This window comes from Saccopteryx bilineata, chromosome 11 (assembly GCF_036850765.1).
Source record: "Saccopteryx bilineata isolate mSacBil1 chromosome 11, mSacBil1_pri_phased_curated, whole genome shotgun sequence".
Lineage (NCBI taxonomy): Eukaryota > Metazoa > Chordata > Mammalia > Chiroptera > Emballonuridae > Saccopteryx > Saccopteryx bilineata.
The window spans coordinates 59,272,454-59,292,236 of record NC_089500.1 but is presented as its reverse complement, the minus strand read 5'-3'; the positions used below and the strand labels follow the sequence as shown (position 1 = coordinate 59,292,236).

The 19,783-nt window shown below is 39.3% G+C and overlaps 1 protein-coding gene across 2 annotated transcripts in view; it reads left to right on the top strand.

Moving 5' to 3' along the window:
* Positions 1-19,783, top strand: part of PIEZO2 (piezo type mechanosensitive ion channel component 2) — a 490,804-nt gene that overhangs the window by 404,043 nt on the left and 66,978 nt on the right. The window contains exons 26-33 of one of the 2 annotated variants that reach the window (XM_066247150.1): positions 676-919; positions 3,510-3,606; positions 5,336-5,495; positions 6,918-7,007; positions 9,130-9,251; positions 10,267-10,338; positions 15,358-15,464; positions 16,706-16,804. In XM_066247150.1, coding sequence (XP_066103247.1) covers positions 676-919; positions 3,510-3,606; positions 5,336-5,495; positions 6,918-7,007; positions 9,130-9,251; positions 10,267-10,338; positions 15,358-15,464; positions 16,706-16,804 — 991 coding nt within the window. The remainder of the gene's footprint in view (positions 1-675; positions 920-3,509; positions 3,607-5,335; positions 5,496-6,917; positions 7,008-9,129; positions 9,252-10,266; positions 10,339-15,357; positions 15,465-16,705; positions 16,805-19,783) is intronic. The other variant, XM_066247149.1, reaches the window with a different exon arrangement.

Here is a 19,783-nt window from a genome sequence, read left to right as displayed (position 1 = left end):
TCTGTGTATGTCTTTTAATCTGAGTGAGTCTCTTAAAGACAACATGTGGATGAGTCTTGCTCTATTTATTCAACTGCTCTATGTCTTTTGACTGGAGCATTTAATTGATTTATGTTTAAAGTGATTATTGATAGGTATATAGGTATGTTATAGGTATTTCCATTTTATGTTCCTCCCCCCCACCCCTTTTTTTTCCTTAAAGAAACTCCTTTAATATTTCTTGTATTACTGGTTTGGTGGTGATGAATTCCTTTAGCTTTGAAAAAAAAATTCTTAACTGTTCTCTTGCTCCAGGAGGCATCTGTATTTTAGAATATTCTTTACTCATGCCTCCTATAGAAAGAGAGGACTTTTGTGTACTCAAGTAGTAGTAGACATAAAATGTTGCTGTTTTGTGGAAATGTGGCCCAAATCAGATATGATAAACATGCACATAGTTTTTTACAACTTATCTAACTTACCTATTCATCCAATACTATTTCAATGAAGATTTGTTATAGATCAGGTAGTGCCAAATGAAAAGTGAAGAGTTCACAGTATGCCTTGTTAAGTGGAGTCAAATTTATAGTAAGTGCTCCTATGTTAAAGGATTCTGCTTTTCCCATAAAGCAGAATCTCTCAATTTAATTTTTTGTTTTTGTTGTTGTCCTTCGATGGTTTTGTTTTGTTTTCCAGATCATACTTAGACATGTCCAAAGTGATCATCTTCAGCTACCTCTTCTGGTTTGTCCTCACAATCATCTTCATCACCGGGACAACAAGAATCAGCATCTTTTGCATGGGTTACTTGGTGGCCTGCTTCTATTTCCTACTCTTTGGGGGTGATTTGCTATTGAAACCTATCAAGAGCATCCTGCGTTATTGGGACTGGCTGATTGCATACAACGTTTTTGTGATTACAATGAAAAACATACTGTCAGTAAGTGGCTCCCATCGTGTAACACATTTGTGGTTGCAGTATAACAGTAAACAGTCTGTTCAGCAGTTATTAAAAACCCATTGTCCATCACACTGCTCTCTTAATAGCCCCAAATGAGATGCTGCAAATTCAGAATTCAAAAACCATTTATTAATTTTGCAATATTAAGCAGAATACTTTTTGCTTATTCCCACCATCTCAAGGTCACATGATGAGAGGATATACATTCATAGGAATAAATTCTAAAACATATTTTATTAAACTCTCATCTCTTCTGAGGAATAATTTATCATCATTCTTACTATACTATGAAAGTTCTTTAAAGTCATATCATGTTGACTAAAAGAAAGAGTTATAGAAGTATTAAATAAAATGAGCATAGTTCTCTATAATGCTGTGTGGGGTAGGGAATGAGATGAAATAGGGTATTGAAAGCATGAATGGGCCCTGGCCAAGTGGCTCAGTGGATAAAGCTTACCCTGGCATGCCAGAGTTCATGGGTTCGATTTCCCCCACCCCTATCTGAGCATATATGAGATGCAATCAATGAGTGCACAACTAAATAGAACAACTAAATGAAACAATGAATTAATGCTTCTCTTTCTCTCTCCCTCACTCCCTCCACTCCCCTCAAATCAATGGAGAAAATAGAAAGCATGAATGTCTTATGTACACATAAAATGTGGCTAATCACAGAGGCAGTCACAGCTTCATGGCTGCCCTGAGCACAGGCATTCTGGTCAGGGTCCAGCTAAGACAACGTAGAGTTGAAACAAAACCCATCTTTTTCTTCCACAGAGTTCAACTGTTCTGCTCTTAAAGTTCCATGTTACATTGCACAGTTTTTTCCTCTGATCTGGTAAATAATCAGACTGCCCCCTTCTAATCCCAGAGTCACAAAAACTCTTGGATACCAGTTATTTGTTATTTGTTATTTCAGGATATTGAACAAAAATCTTTCATGAACTGAAGGAGTTAATACATCTCTAGTCAGCCCTAACTTAAAGTTAATCCTGCTACGCCTAGGCTATACCTAATAATGCATTAAAAGAACAGTATATAATTACTTCCTGCTTCTTCCCTCCTAATTACTTAAAGATGAGCTCACCAGTCAGGCAATTTAATTTTGAAAACATTTGATTTTTTTTTTTGAGAGGGACAGGAGGAGCAGCACTTTCATTGCTGCATTTAGAAGTCTTGGAAAGGAAATCAGTGTAAACATGAGTATGTATTTTAATAATTTATTTTGTCTATAGTCCACTGAAATATTAATTTTGTAGTTGATACGAAAAGTGACTTTTATTTACCACTTTTACCACCAGTATTTGTGTACATTTGGGGTACTATTGGGAGCTATAGGAGAGGGTATGAGACAAGACAAAAGAATACCATTTCATCCTGAAGCCCGTCTGATGATGAGGATCCATTACTAGAAGCTGACCCCTGCCGCCATTTTTAGAACGGAGTGTAGCTACAAACTCCGTTCATTCATTTATTCTGTGAACCTATATTGCACTGTTTTTTGCTAGGGATTGTTTTATATCTTGAGGAGCTAAAAATAAATAGTATTCAATTTTTATGCTGAAGGAACTCATATTGTAAAAGGGAAGCTGAACCTACTTATAAGCATAATATATGTTTTGATACTAATTATTACAACAGTTCAGGAAAACAAGACAAAAAAAAGGGTACCTAATATATTACTTAGATAAGTTGGAAACAGGCTTCTTGGAGGTGATGCCATTTGGGCCTATCAGAGATTGAAGGTATCTTCCAAGGGGACAAAATGGAGAGAATATTTCAAACATAGGGAACCTGGGCAAAAGCATGGCTGTATAGGACTGAAACATGAATTCAGAAAGCATGTTTGGTTGGGTACTAATGCTGAGTAACTGCTGATTTGGGAGCAAATCCTAATTATATTTTTCAATCTCACATGTTCTCGGGAAATATACATCATTCAGCCATTGCTTTTATGTGTTGGCTTCCAATGGTTAATTTTTATTTAAAATTTTCTTCTCTCAAGATGGAATTTAATGTATGAAAATAAAGCATTGATATGAGACAACTACATGCAAATTAACAAAATTATTGCTTTACAGAGAATTGAGCAAAAATCCTCAAAACACATACTCTGCTCCTATTCTGAGAATTATGTATCATGCAGCTTATATTTGTGATGATGTCCTGGAAAATAGCATGGGTTTAATATGTCTGATTTGCCAGGAAATTACTGTACCAAAATCAAAGTCCTTGGGTTCAGGCTGACCCATCTGCTATCACAGAGTTCAGCTTCTCTCTATGATGATTCAAGATTTGCTCTTTGAAAAGAGAGGTGCTTCCAAGTGAAGAAACATCACACTAAACTCTCCTTTTACTTAATGGGTTCAATTTTCCTTAGGAAATGATGGTGCTTCTGAAGCATCAATTGCACTGCCCCTGTGGTGGCTTTAATTTAGGTATTATCAGTACTTCCCACTATCACTGGCACTGAGATTTTGTGAATTCTTGCATATGTGGGATCAAAAGACATCAAGCTTCATTTCTGAGTGCAGAGTTTCAGAATTTGCTTTTCCCATTTGCTTTTCAGATTGGAGCATGTGGATACATTGAAAAATTGGTTAAAAATAGTTGCTGGTTGATCCAAGCTTTCAGCCTGGCCTGCACAGTCAAGGGCTATAAAATGCGTAAGTATAAAAAGCATATTTGGGAGTGGAAGAACAAAGAAGAAAGGACAGCTGTATTGTTCTAATTTAAAAGTTGAGCCAAAACATGTAAAGAAAAGAGATAAAAGTGGAGTTCAATTTGATCTCTACGTGGAGGCTATGGGATTGCGCTGCTTTGTGAATCTGTTGTCTACGACGGGAAGTGCTCCTGTTCTAGACATCTTGGATCCTTATCTCCAAACATGTCAAATCCTGCAGGTCTGGGGCTGGGTGTGGCCTGTGGTAACTCCCTAAATTTTTCTGAGTTATGATTAAGAAGGGTTACGGGCCTGACCTGTGGTGGCGCAGTGGATAAAGCATCAACCTGGAAATGCTGAGGTCGCCGGTTCGAAACCCTGGGCTTGCCTGGTCAAGGCACATATGGGAGTTGATGCTTCCAGCTCCTCCCCCCCCCCCGTTTCTCTCTCTTCTCTCTCTCTCTCTCTCTCTCTCTCTCTCTCCCTCCCTCCCTCTCTCTCTCTCCTCTCTAAAATGAATAAATAAAAAAAAAGGGGTTGGCCCTGGCTGGTTGGCTCAGCGGTAGAGCGTCGGCCTGGCGTGCAGGGGACCCGGGTTCGATTTCCGGCCAGGGCACATAGGAGAAGCGCCCATTTGCTTCTCCACCCCCACCCCCTCCTTCCTCTCTGTCTCTCTCTTCCCCTCCCGCAGCCAAGGCTCCATTGGAGCAAAGATGGCCCGGGCGCTGGGGATGGCTCCTTGGCTGCTGCCCCAGGCGCTAGAGTGGCTCTGGTCGCGGCAGAGCAACGCCCCAGATGGGGCAGAGCATCGCCCCCTGGTGGGCAGAGTGTCACCCCTGGTGGGCGTGCCAGGTGGATCCCGGTCGGGCGCATGCGGGAGTCTGACTGTCTCTCCCCATTTCCAGCTTCAGAAAAATACAAAAAAAAGGGGGGGTTACAGAAGCCCACTTAAACCTGTGGCTGTTACAGTTAGAATCTTGAGTCATCAACATAATTCTGACTTCCAGGCTCTCCTCTCCTTACGTAGCTCATAGAACCTCAAATTAAGGAAACAAGTGGGGAGGACTGCAGAATTTCTGGAGTTAGACACCGCTAAGCCAGAGGCAGAAGTCCCATTTCCGTCTCTCTGCCTCTAGTACCAGAACCCAGGGAAACATCACACATGGTCCTCCATGATACCCAGAATGGGGGCAACTTCATCCTGATGCTCTCACACTGTGTCTGCCAGTCCAGGCTACACTTTGCCAAGGATGAAGAGTCACTGGGAATTTGTTTTGACTTAGGATCAGATGTGTTGTCAAGACCTCTTTTTCTAAGAGACCCCACTGTGCTGCCTACCTCTGGGTAGAACCCACTCCCAGAAAGGGTGTTTTTTCTTGTCCCAGAGCATTGAGACATGCTGACATTATTTCTTTATGGCCTTTGTTGGGGGTTGAGGGAAGGGATCCCTTTCTCCCTAAAAGAGAGGCATACTCAGGAGGTCTCCTTGGCAAAGAGCCCCTCCTATTCCTTACATTGCCATGAGTTTGCTTGAGGTCAGTCTTATGAATCAATGTTCATATTGGGTATGATGTGCCTCGCCTCCCTTGTAGATAAATCAACTCACAAGTGAGTTGTTGGGTCAGAATATTGGTTTCCTGCCTGTGTGATTTTCTAAGCCTGATCACACCAGGTTTTATAAAATAACAACAAATGGATGTTCATTTTAATCATTGTCTATTTTTTTGCCGCAGCTGATGATGACTCCTCATGTAAACTCCCCAGTGGTGAAGCAGGAATTATTTGGGACAGTATATGTTTTGCCTTCCTCCTGCTGCAGAGGAGAGTTTTTATGAGTTACTACTTCCTGCATGTTGTGGCTGATATAAAAGCTTCACAGATCCTGGCATCGAGGTAGGGCAGACTTCTCCTAGACTCCACTCTTCTTCCAGTTTCTGTCCCTGGTCTTGTAGGTTTAGGGGGAAAGACTGGGAAGATGACTAGGTATTAAAAGGAAAGCCATTCAGATGGGGGTGTCAATGGCTGGGTACATGATCCCTTGACGGCTGTACCCACCTCAGAGACGCTGGCCAATTGAATTGTGAAATCAGTGACCTTGACAGGTGAGAATCAGAGCTGAGCACCAGTGAGCCGAGGTGGAAAGTAAAGGCTTGGAGACAGTGAGTGCCAGATATTGGCCTGTGCGGGGGCAGTGCTGTAAGGCTGTACATAGAAAAACACAGGGTACGTGTTTTTCTAAGATTTGACAATATTTGCATGCTTATAAGCAGGTTTCATAGCAGTGGAAAGGTTGAAAATGCAGAAAGGAAGAAAGGAAAGCAGTATAGAGTCCCTCGGCAGTGGGTGGGGAAGGGACCTGAGCACCAGGCAGGCCTTAGGCAGGAGAATGTCACCTCTCTGTCACTGCAAAAAAAAAAAAGGGCACCCACAGGGTAGGTGACAATAAGCTGAGCGAATAATTGCTTCATGACTTATGTTCTCCCTGGGAAGGAAGAAGCCAGGTCATTTAGTGGGATTAAAAAGCCCTTGACAGAATTCAAGATTTGAGAAAAGGAAGAGTTTGAAATAGCCACTAGACAGGAACAGAAGGGTTTCCAGAGTGTGGTGCAGTCTGCCCAGCATGTGTTCTTTGCACCTGGATGACTGCCCATCCAAGCACAGGGCTAGCCACCATTGGGATTCCACAGACTAGCAATTTACCAAGCGACTGTGCCCTATGACAATGGGACAGAATTGAGGATGTTAAGAGAGATTGATGAGTTGGCTTGAAATATCAGAAAAAACAGAAGGGAGGGGAAGGATAGAAAGAAGAGAATCAAAGAGTCCAGAGACTGAAAATCCCATTGATGGTGTTTGCACTCCAACTTTGTACATTCCCTTAAGGAGTCCTTAGCTCGCTACATAACCTTTTCTGTTTATTGAGTAGAAAACTAACCTGGTCTCACTGCTTGCAAATACTCCCTAGTGCGGCAATTAGAATAAGGTCAGGGGAGTAACACTTCGCTTACAACATTCTGTGGGACAGGTTTGAAGAGGCATGTGGCTTTTAATGTCTTAGAAAATGCAGACCATTTTATTTTCGCTGCTCTCTCGGGGTTGTGAGCAGCTACTCCTTCCTGGGAGAGGTGGCACAATGTTTGTCCACAGGGAAGAGGCTTCTAGAAAGGGCATGTGACTCCTACCCCCAGGCAGGAAACTTCAGTCAACAAACAGCCCAGCAAGAAGTGTTTTCTAGTCCTAAGTAATCATTTTAGGGGAAGGTGAGTAATGACAATAGAAATGCTAACTTGTTCTATGTCTCCATGTTTCCTTTAGAGGGGCTGAGCTTTTCCAGGCCACAATTGTAAAGGCTGTAAAAGCAAGAATTGAGGAAGAGAAGAAGTCAATGGATCAGCTGAAGAGGCAGTAAGGATGCTTTCCTTTACTCTCCTCCTTGCCTTTTACTCTGGGTCTCTATGATCCCACTCAGACACACTCAGCTCTCGAGAACTCAACCTCCCAAAAAAGCTACCATATTTTTCGCTCCACAAAATGCACCTGACCATAAGACACACTGAGGGTTTTAAGAAGAAAAATATTCTGAACCAAATGGTGTGTTAAAATATTTAATAAAATACCATATTTTTCACTCCATAAGACGGGCATTTTCCCCTTCACGTTTGGGGGGGGGGAAGTTCATCTTATGGAGCAGAAAATATGGTATTCCTGTTAACTTTCACAACTTCCTAGGTGCTTACTCACTCTGGTGCCTGATAGACTGCAAATGGGAGCTGTTAGAAAGGAAGATGGCTGCAAGGTGGTAGGAAGGGAGCCGTCTTGGGGAAGGCCAAGGTCAAGTCTTTGTTCGGCTCTTTACTTTGGAAACTTAAGCAGGTCATTCATATTCTATGAGGTTAAATTTTCTGTCCTACGTTTAGGGCTCACAATTCTACCTAAGTTTTTATAAAGAATAAACAAGTTAATGAATGAGATAGCATCTTGCTCAGTGGCAGGCACTTGGAATAAATGATCATTAGATCTGTGGGTGAAGGGAACAAATGCAGACTCCTGGCTCTGGAAGGATCTTTAGAGATAATATAATAGACTCTTTTCAGGAAGAAATAATGACACACCATATTATATAACTTAAAAGTCACAACTAACTAAAAGCAGTACTAAACCCATATTTCCCTAGATTCAATTAAGATTTTTTCCACAACAACATTCTGGAGAAGCCCAGTAAGGGACTGACTTCATCCTAGGGATTTGAGAATTCTGAATTCTTTGGAAGGGATATTTGTTTTTTTTGTTTTTAACACATTTGTAAAGAATTCTCTTAGAGTGACATTTCCAGCAATCAATGGAACTTCTGAGGATTGGTAGCCTCCCTGTGTTTGGGGGCCAGGTTTAAGAGTTGATGGCCTCGAATGGAGAATCTAACCACTTTTCCCAAGAAAATGGAGACGTCTGTTAGCCCACAAGAAGAATTCTGAGTTTGCTAAGACTGCTTCATTCCATTCTGACCTCATATTTGCTAGTATAAATTACAATATTCCATAGCATGGTTATTTTTACAATCAAAGATATGAGATATAGAGTGTAATACAGTGCAACTGTTGCTAGTGTGGTTTCTAACTATGCAAGTCAAGTCTAGAGAAACAAATTTGGACTCCCATTTAGAATGTGTTCCCATAAGCAAGGCCTGTTACTCCAATTTACTTCACTGAATTTGTTCATTTGCTTAACCAATAGAAGGGCAGAATAAAATGGAGGCAGTGATCATTGCAAAGACAAACTGAAAGTGTTGTTTAAGTTGCACAAAGCAGAAATAGTGCTTAAATCTTAAAGCAGTTTAAAGACTTGAGCACTATATCCAAAATTTTAAGACATTAAATGAAGCAATGAAACATTTCAGGGGACAGATCTGGGAAATAGAGTTCAATATTGGAGTTTCTGAAGAGACTTCCTGAATAAGCAGACAAAATAAAGGTAGTGCATCAATAATTAAAGATACAATAATACATTTTCCGACAACCAATAAGAAATTGGATTTGAAATAAAGAAGAGGCATATGTTCTAACAAAATACTAAAGAACATTTGGGAGTGACTTGCTGTTTACAAAGCAGTTCTCACATTCATATATATGATAGTCACAACTGTGTAGGGTAGACAGATATTATAAAAATGCAAACCCTGGGAGAATAAAGGACTTATATTTCATAATAAGCTGTGTTCAGAATGGCTGTGGTACAAGGTGTAAGTAGACAGAAACTATCGCATATCACACTTTAGCATAATTATTACTGGTCAGTATTAAGACCATTATTATTGCTAGTATTAACACTAACATCTGTGTAGTGAAAATTAACATGGGTGTATTAAAAAAAATGAACATACTGTTCCTAATAAGAAACCATTCACAAATCCAAAATATTGGCCACTTTGTTCACGCTTTTAGCTATACACATAAAAGTGTGAACCCTAACGTAGGACCGTGTGATAACTGCCACCGTGCTCTTGCATTGCTGCTGCTCTTGCATCTTACAGGATGGATCGCATCAAAGCCAGGCAACAGAAATACAAAAAGGGTAAGGAGAGGATGCTGAGCTTGACCCAGGAGTCAGGGGAAGGCCAAGACATCCAAAAACCCTCTGAAGAAGATGATGAAAGTATGTCAAGATATTTTCCTCTTATTCAAGTACCTTGACATTGAATAATAGCATGATACTGGGTAGGGCATAAAATATATAACTTTTCATTTGGGCAATATTATCAATGTATTCTTTTTACCTTAATTTTTCCCTTCTCAGTGAACAGGATACCTTTATTTGTTTCATAAAGTACATATTTAATGAATCTATAACTTTACAAGTGTCTCCCCTTCAACCAGACAACTTTTATCAACACATAACCTAGTTTCTGTTTCACAGATGTTTCTAAAGGAAATAGGCATACATTTACTTAATTTGTTCCTTCAGAGAAGATGTTTCAGATATGTAATCTACTATAATCTTTGATTTCTATAAACTTTATATAAAAGCTAAGTAGGTATGCATTTATGTGGTACTTAATAATGGTAATTAAAATATTATTTAATTATTGTCTGTTCCAATGAAACATAAGATAAAATATATATTTATTATATCTAATATATTTTATATCCCATTAAGTTTTAAAGGTCTTCTTATAGATGTTTGCATGCTTTTCTATTTAAAGGGAATAAAGAAATAATGCATGACAGTATCTATTAATCACCAATAAATATATATTTCTTCAACCATGCATTAAAATAATTATAAGAAAAATGTCTGGTTATGAGAATATATGCATTTTAACAAATTATTTGCCACTAAGTTGTTCTATAAATTTTGGATGATGCTTCCTTTCTGTTAATTTAATAGACAAGTCAGTGAGAAATACGTTTTTGACAGATAACCCCATCTTTTTTAATATTGTTTCTCTGTTACTAAAAAGAAAGTGAAAACGTGGCATAATGTTAAAAGAACACAGTACTTATCTGCTGAAACATGTCAGCTTCTTGGATTCAGTAGAGTTCTTTTTCCTGACCTCTGATGTACTTTTGCAACTTATCTATATTTTGGCAATTGAGTTGTTAAAGCATAGTTTTCAAAATTTGTTTTTCTCACTTCATAAGAATTAATATTTGGACATATTTTATTTTAGGAGAAGCAGACAAACAGAAAGCCAAGGGCAAAAAAAAGCAGTGGTGGCGGCCTTGGGTTGATCATGCTTCCAGTAGGTTTGCTCAATCCTCTTACAATTTCATCAATTCTAACCCTTATATCCTTGACCAGAATTCAGACGTCCCCATGGCCTGTGTGTTCCATGCATGGTTTGATCCTTGTGACTTGATAGGGGGTCAGAGTATAGGAAAGTTGTAATATAAATGGGTCTCTGAGCCTGTCTACAGAATCTTCCAGATAAATCATCTGATTAGCATCCCGGCTGAAGAAAGCCCAACGTGTGGCTTACACACTTCTGAGCACCATTTATGGGCTTAAAAACGGAAGAATAATTGACTACTCCATTGTCCACGTCTGAGCTCCAGATCTCTGCTGATGTGTGTTTGTTTTATGGCTTAAACCCCTTAACCATAATATGTTTCTGCTCCTCTTGAGTCTCTGATTTAAGGACAGCCGTTGTGTCTGAAGTGTTGTGACCCTCTTTGTAAGGCACTAGGCATGAATGCCAGTGAGCCTCCCATACCCTCATCCCAGAGCTTTGATTTTATTTATGTTAAGGATTTTTTTTTGCAATTTATTAAATATAAAAATGAGGACAACCTAAAATTATTTACTTTGTCACTCTGTCTTCATTCTAGTTTCAAAAAGGCTCTGAAACCACACTTCAAATCCAGCTCCTGGCCCTGGCCAGTTGGCTCAGTGATAGAGCGTCAGCCTGGCGTGCGGGAGTCCCAGGTTCGATTCCCAGCCAGGGCACACAGGAGAAGGACCCATCTGCTTCTCCACCCCTCCCCCTCTCCTTCCTCTCTGTCTGTCTCTTCCCCTCCTGCAGCCAAGGCTCCATTGGAGCAAAGTTGGCCTGGGCGCTGAGAATGGCTCTATGGCCTCTGCCTCAAGCGCTGGAATGGCCCTGGTTGCAGCAGAGCGATGCCCCAGATGGGCAGAGCATTGCGCCCTGGTGGGCATGCCGGGTGGATCCCAGTTGGGCGCATATGGGAGTCTGTTCTGACTGCCTCCCTGTTTCCAACTTAAGAAAAATAACAACAACAACAAAAAAAATCCAACTCTTAATCTGTGGTCTCAGAGCCACCAGCAGCTAAGCCATGACCAACTAAGAGCAAAGTTTTGAAAAGCAGAACTTGATATCTCCATAGAATGAGTTCTTTTCCCACCTGATCACAAAAACTGATGAGGAATTATGAAACTCTGTGGCTATATTTGTTCTGCTTAGCAAAAGAACTGTCACCCACTTTTAGCCAATGGTATCTTAATGGAATGATCCATTTGAATCTAGCCCTCCTTAAATGGAGTAGAATACTGAATAATTATTAATTATTTTGAAAATGATTTGTAGTATGTTTAGTCTTTTATGTCTTATACTGTGTTTCAATAACTGTAGCTAATATAATCAGACAAAAAATATCACCAAGGCCCATAACATCACACGATAATGGAAGGGGCTCTGCTAATGGGATATTTTGAATCACTAGGAAATCAAATTGATCAGACTCTTTTTCCATACCTAATTCTTAGTGTAACCTTGATACCATATTGGCTTCTCTGTCTCTAGGAATCATTTTTGAAATTGGTAAGCAAAGCCCTGGCCGGTTGGCTCAGTGGTAGAGCGTCGGCCTGGCGTGTAGAAGTCCCGGGTTCAATTCCCGGCCAGGGCACACAGGAGAAGTGCCCATCTGCTTCTCCACCCCTCCCCCTCTCCTTCCTCTCTGTCTCTTTCTTCCCCTCCCGCAGCCGAGGCTCCATTGGAGCAAAGATGGCCTGGGCGCTGGGGATGGCTCCTTGGCCTCTTCCCGAGGTGCTAGAGTGGCTCTGGTCGCAACAGAGCGATGCCCCAGAGGGGCAGAGCATCGCCCCCTGGTGCTGGGTGGATCCCGGTTGGGCGCATGCGGAGTCTGTCTGATTGTCTTTCCCCGTTTCCAGCTTCAGAAAAATACAAAAAAAAAAAAAAAAAAAAAAAAAAGAAATTGCTAAGCAAATTTAATGAAACAGTATTCAAAATGTGCTCAGTATACATGTATGTAATTAAATTTAATTCCAAATATTGAATTTTAGCATTGTGGCAGGAAAAAAAATCCATGAGTTATTAAGAGTTTTATTTGCTTCCCAAGTCAAAAGACAAAGATTCAAATTGAAATTCTATGTGACTCTTTAATTTATTGTCCATTGGTATGTTAGTCATGTTAACAATCGAACAATGCATTGCAGTATATGCCTCTTTCTATCAAGTCACAAGTAAACTATGCTTATCTTTCTGTTTTTAAAGGGTCCTTTGCTAGTTTAGAGAGACCTATCCATTTCAAAACTGTGTCATACTAAATGTTTGGTTCTTTCAGCTGGGGCAAATTCCCAATGCAATCATTGTGGTTGTATTTCCCTTCTCATCTAAACACTGCATTTTGGAAGGATTTGGATATGGTCTTTGATAATCAGCTTATAAGTTGGGAATAATTTAAAGCACTTTCTATGAGGGTTGTCTTTAGATTTTCTGATTCATTTCACCCTCATTATATCAAATTCTTGAAGACTGGTATTAAACTAAACGTGCCTGTTACAATACCGTATGGTGCAATAATGCATGAGTGTGTGCAATTCATAGATTGGAGTCAGATTCTCAGCATAGTGTTAAATTTTTTTCACAAAGTGCATTTTCTTTACAAGCTTATGAGAAAAGGAAAGAAATGAATATGTGGTTTTAATTTTTAGACCATAACAAGTTCTAAAACTTATCTTCAGATCTGGAAGCACTTTATTAAAAGCTCTTATTTCTTTAAAAGTAACTGGGCTTTGGAATAAATATTTCTTAGAGGTATCAAATATAAAAATAAGTGTAGTTAGCATACCCTTATATAAATTCATTGAGAATATAATAATGTTTCTATGTTGTTCATATTATTGGTAAGCACTCAAGATCTTAACATAGACTGCAGATAACAAATCTCCCACTTCCAAACCTGTGTTCACACATACGATTGCATTATTGCTGTTCAATGATACCTTCCGTTTCAGTGTGGTATGTCTTCATGTCAACTCAGTACTGTTTAAATCAATTAGAAATCTCTATTGTTAGATATCTGAAATAAAAGGCCCAGTTTCAGGAGGCGGGATTTTAAATGTTCTTTTCATGCTTAGTTGCTCAGCAATAGCATCAACATCCACAATACGTATATGGACGCAGGCTGTAGACAAGTTCTCTATCCAAACTAACAAAGGCGTATATGAGAGCTTCTCCACTTATTAGCAGATAGCACTAAAGAATATTCTGTTATTTTCCTACTTTTATTTCAGTAACTTTTTATAAAAGAATAGAAAACATTTAATGTTTTTTTAAATGTATTAATTATACTTCTCACATACAAATTAGTAGTTTCTTTTAATTTATAAAATCAATGTTATGACTACTTGAGATGAAAGCTGTTTAGGCTCCCAGTTCACATGGATGAAAGTTAAAGAAGGTATGATTGAATACAATTTAAGCAACTGTTGATTTTAGAGACTATAATGAGGGTAAAATGCTCAATCTTATAATATTTTGTTTTTACCAATGACTATGTGATTACAGTCCATGTCACTTTCCTGCAAATCTCAGAGCTTACATGAAGGCATTACTTTAATGGTCTTCTCACTGTCAAATGTAATGCTGTAACTTTGGTTTTTTCTGCTTACTCTCACCTTATGTTCTACTGCATTCATTTCCTCAGACCTGGACCCAGTACCTGGGCCCTGTTCTTTCTTCAAAATAAAAATCACAAATTACAGTGCTTCTGTTCAAGGATATAAGGCCCAATTCACTCACTCTGTGTCTTCATGGATGGAGGCCTCAGATACGTCTGAAATCACGGGCAAAATTATTTAACTTTTGACCATATTTAGTGATATTCAAGTAACTAATATTAAACAAGCCAAGGTTCCCCATTATCTTACGATAAGTCCAAAAGATAACTGAACACATTATGTTATGTCACCCAAAAGATAACTCAGCATTTGAAGACTTGAACATAGCTTGAAAAAAAAAATCCTTTCCTGCAATGATTGTGCAGTTCTTGTAGCATCAGAAATGTATATGCTGGGTCTCTTTTCTCTGATAAACTTAAAATAATGGTTAAACTGATAAAAATTGGATCCTCAAATTTCTTTAAATCTCTGGACAGTAGTAATATGTTCTTCAATCTTAGCACCGTAATATGTTCTTGCAGGGAAAGAAGTAAGCAAGGCAAGAACAATCTATACTGATGCGCTTTGTGTCTTATGCTCAATCCAGGTCTCCTTAAATGTCAGGAAGTAACTGGAGAGCTCCTGGTTGACCAGAAGCCTAACAGCACTATACTGTACAAACCATGTCTGCTGTGCCCCAGTTTGTCCGTGCCACATGTATAAACAGCCTGGGGGGGGTGCTATTGTGGTTGTGTTCTTCTTTTCATGTTACCCACCCATTTCTTCCTCATGGCAATGTGCTGTTAAAAATACATACAATCAAAAAAATCACCTCCTTTATAAACGCCATGTTTGTTATGTCCCTTTGTGTCATGTGCGTAAAAGTGAGGTCTACACAGTATACAATAAAGTAGAAGATTGGTGACACTGATTCTTGGCCTGGAATCTTCCTGATTGGCCTTTTTACAAGTCTGGACCATTTAGACAACACCAGCCCCCTACTTTACTTTGGTCTTCTCTAAGGGACCAGATTGCTGAATGATGAAATAGTTTTCAGTTATATTGGCCATCTTAGTAACAAAACTGGTTGCTGCAGAGTTCATCTGATGCATCTGTATAAAATTTGCAATGAAGAAGGAAGAAAATACCAGATAAACCCAGTAGTGGCCAGTTCTCTTATGGCATAGACAAGGCCTCATGCTTTGGAGACCCAGGCATGCCAGCAACACGTAGCATAGCCCAGAATGAATTTTCTTCATCTCTTGTTTTTCCTCCCTACCTGTCTCTTGCTGTGATCCTTTTATGGACAATTTATGTGTATCTTCGAGGGGCATTTCATTAATAAGCCTCTGATTATCTTTTATCTCTTTCAAGAAATAAGTAAATATTTTGTTTTGCTTAGTGGTCAGGAGTGGAGACTATTATTTGTTTGAAACGGATAGTGAAGAGGAGGAAGAGGAAGAATTTAAAAAGGAAGATGAAGAACCCCCAAGAAAGTCAGCTTTCCAGGTAATTATAGGATTTGGGAAATCATGTCCTTTCCTAGTTGAGTCTACTTTTTGACAGATCATGATTACAAGCCTAAACTTTCACCATGTTCATACATGTTAGAGTGCCAACAAGCCTCCAACCTACACCTAAAATAGTTTATTCTTCATTAAACTAATGCTACTTGCTCTCAGCATTGCCATAATTACGACCATGCAAGAACACTGTTCCAGTTCAATCTTCATTCACTTACATCAAACATTTTCTGATCCTATAAACAAAAAGTTAAACTTCCTTGGGTGAATGTTATTTTTCTGTTAAAGTAGGAGATAAAGAAGACTTCTCTGGCATTGCTCTGGGTTGCTTGAATGGATTTATATTTTGATATGTAGCATGAAAATAAAATACTTGCTTTGTTTTAAAACAAATAGTCATTTAAATGTTACTTAGTTTTGAAAGTCAGTTTTGTTTGTATTGCAAAAGAGTTGAGAATGTATTGGAAAAATGAAAATATCTAGCATAGCTCTGATTTTATTCAGCTTAACTGCCCTGCTTTTTCTAGAACCTGCCAGATCATTCTCAGTTGAATAGCTCATTAACCTAAATATAGTGTACCCAGTGAATGTATAATTAATGCTACCTAAATGTGATGATTTGTCAGAAGAGTTATATATGGAATGGAAGCTTGATATGTATTTAAACGTATATACATTTTATGAAGGAGCCACCTATTAGGAATCATTTCCCATTTGTTATACTGCAAGCACCTAGAATTACATAATATGTCAATGAGGAAGCCCCCACCGATCTGCCAGCCATGTCTTCTCTACTTGTTTTCCCAGTGACACTGAAGAACTGAATTATTCACAGAGACTCTTTGCTGTGCTGCTTTCTCACTGACCGCATTGCTAACTTTGTGTGTTTCTCGATGACTGTCTGTGTGCACGTGTACAGCTGTCCTGTCAAATACTAATGACTTGACTTGTTTATTTCTATTCTAATGACTTTTATTCTAACCATCACTCATCACGCAGCAAAGGAGAGACCGTGATCATCTTCACTGTTTTTATGGATTACTTACAATGATTGACTATTTTCTTTATTCCTAAATGAGCAGAGCACATTTTATTCTAGCTTCAATAATTGACACATTTGAACCTAGTTGATGTAATTGTAGAGACAAACTCTTACTGACGTCTTATATTAAATTATTAGTTTTTGGTTTTTTCTACTAATTACTCTTGCTTTGTCCTTCTTTATAGAGAGCTATTGGGAAGTTTGCTTCAGCCATTTTAGCCTTGCCAAAGTCTGTCATTAAACTTCCCAAAACTATTCTTCAGTATTTAATCAGAGCTGCAAAGGTATTTGATGTTTTCCTGGTGTGTGGTGTGTGACCCTCTGCTCCGTAGATCTTTAGACAAGCAGACCCCTGTGCTGTGTCTGCATTTTCCCTGTTCTATAGATCAGGCCATGAAGGAATGATAAGAATTTAAAATACTAGGCAAACTTTTCCACAAAGAGTTCTGAGAAGCCAAAGTTCCTATTATTTTATTCCTGTTTTTTTCCGTTAACACCAGAGCCTATGGAAAAATAGAAAGAGAAAATGCAGATACACATCTACTTTCTGTCCTTTGTGTAGTTTTGTCTAAGTCACATCTCACTTTAAAAGGGTCACATCTGGTTGCATGCATCAGTTATGATGTGTGAAAAGTCTGATGATTTTTCTCAGAAAGCTGGTTAAATTACAAATAAGCTAATAAAGACTCAGTTGCTCCAGCTCCTTTCTGGCTTCCTGTAAAGTCTCCATCTTCCTAAACTGGACGTCTTCTTCCGTTTCCCATTTGGAGTTCCGGACAATGTCTGCACTAGAGTGTGCTGCCCTGTGCCGTCTGCTGCGGCTCTCCCAGGTCCTCAGTGACAGCGCTGAATAAACTCTTTTGGTCCAGCTACCTCTGTTGCTGTCACTTCATTGCTGAAAATCATAGGCAATGAATTACTCTATACTTGAATGAAAACTGTTTCTCTTGAGTTAATCTGAGGCAAGCACTAAAACTCTTAGATCTTTATGCTCCTCAGAGTTAAGCAAATGGTTTGGACCTGGGGAGCTTACTTAAATGCAGGTCATTTAAATGAAAGCCTGGGTGGGACCTGAAATTCTGTAACACTAGCAAGTTCCTGGGTGAAGTGTAAGCAGCCGGTCCCCCTTGAGCAGCATGATCTAATAATACTCTAGTTCCTACCATTTTTTAAATGCCAGGATTCTAGTCCTTAGTTTAATGTTCACTGTTGTCACTTCCCTAGGACTCTTTGTCTTTTCTCCTTCGTGACTACCACAAGAGTGTCTCCATCCCTATAAAAGCATTTATATGAAAGATTACAATGTAATTATCCCCCATCTTACTCTTTTAACCCTTTGAGTAGTGAGTTTTTTTCATGCTCCCTGACCTCCCGGAGTGAGTTTGTTTTTTTTTTCAAAAAATGAAATTAGTTTCAGTTACAGTTTTATTAACTTAAAATCATGTTTGTTTGATAACCAATTTATGGAAACAAGAAGAACATACATTTGCCCTTTTTTTAATGCTCCCTTACACATTTTTAAAATAAAAATTTTTGTACAGGCCCTGGCCGGTTGGCTCAGCGGTAGAGCGTCGGCCTAGCGTGCGGAGGACCCGGGTTCGATTCCCGGCCAGGACACACAGGAGAAGCGCCCATTTGCTTCTCCACCCCTCCGCCGCGCCTTCCTCTCTGTCTCTCTCTTCCCCTCCTGCAGCCAAGGCTCCATTGGAGCAAAGATGGCCCGGGCGCTGGGGATGGCTCTGTGGCCTCTGCCTCAGGTGCTAGAGTGGCTCTGGTCGCAACATGGCGATGCCCAGGATGGGCAGAGCATCGCCCCCTGGTGGGCAGAGCTTCGCCCCTGGTGGGCGTGCCGGGTGGATCCCGGTCGGGCGCATGCGGGAGTCTGTCTGACTGTCTCTCCCTGTTTCCAGCTTCAGAAAAATGCAAAAAAAAAAAAAATATATATATATATATATATATAAAAAAATTTTTGTACAATCGTACTCTGTCTGGTCAGGAAGCACGAGGACATACATGAACATTCGTACTGCTCAAAGGGTTAAAAAATCTTCTTACAGACAACATAAAGAATTCTAGTTCTGGGCCGCACCTGAATTAAAGAATGTTTATGACACAACCAATTACAGATGAGGATCTCCACATCAATGAAGTTCTTTCCTGTTTTAAAGATTAAATTATTTTTTGTATAATAACTTTTCAGTAAAATGAATTCCATTTTCCTTAATATATATATGATAAAACTTAAGATAAAATCATGTAAGATAAAATTTATAAAGTTGAGAGTACAGTGACTGTGCAGTTTGGAGAAGACAAAGATCATTTAAATACATTTCCATGTAAATTGCTACTTAAGGTTAGTAGTCCTCATGTCCAGTGGTCCCCAACCTTTTTTGGGCCATGGACCAGTTTAATGTCAGAAAATATTTTCACAGACCGGCCTTTAGGGTGGGACAGATAAATGTATCACGTGACCGAGACAAGTGTCAAGAGTGAGTCTTAGACAGATATAACAGAAGGAATCTGGTCATTTTTAAAAAATAAAACATCGTTCAGACTTATATATAAATAAAACAGAAATAATATAAGTTATTTATTCTTTCTCTGTGGACCGGTACCAAATGGCCCACGGACCGGTACTGGTCCATGGCCCAGGGGTTGGGGACCACTGCTCATGTCTGATTACCTAGAGACCCTTCAGATGGATGATAGCTACAGCCACCAAGTCAGAATTGAGAAGTTTCAGTAAGAAACTTCCATTTCTTGACTCAGTAAGAAATGAGGTGTTTCCTCTTCTACCTTCCTTATCAACTTTTTCCTCCAACAGTTGAACTTAGGCCAAACTGACCCTCTGTGAGAAATGTACCTGGAACTGTAAAAGGTTTGCATTTCCAAACATCAACATTGAGATAGCTTACCTATGGATAAGGACTTTTCATATGATTCTTTCTCCCCCCCTTCTTCTCTCCTATTTGCGTTATCTAAATTCTTATCTCAATGAGAAAGAACTGATAGACTTAATTGTTTAGGTGTGTGTCTAGAACCAGGAGTTCCCTTTTAAAGCAGTCAGATTTCAGTGGCTCTCTGCCATTCTACAAGACTTCTGCAAGTCTATTCTAAGCACCTCCTCTTCTCCCACCTTCTCGTCCAGTCTTCATTTTCTTCAGAGCAAAACAACAACTCCAGCTGTGAATTTAATACATTCATAAATCCTGAACTTTTTAAAATTTTTCTATTTTGGGGATTCTTGCATTCTCTAAAAGCAA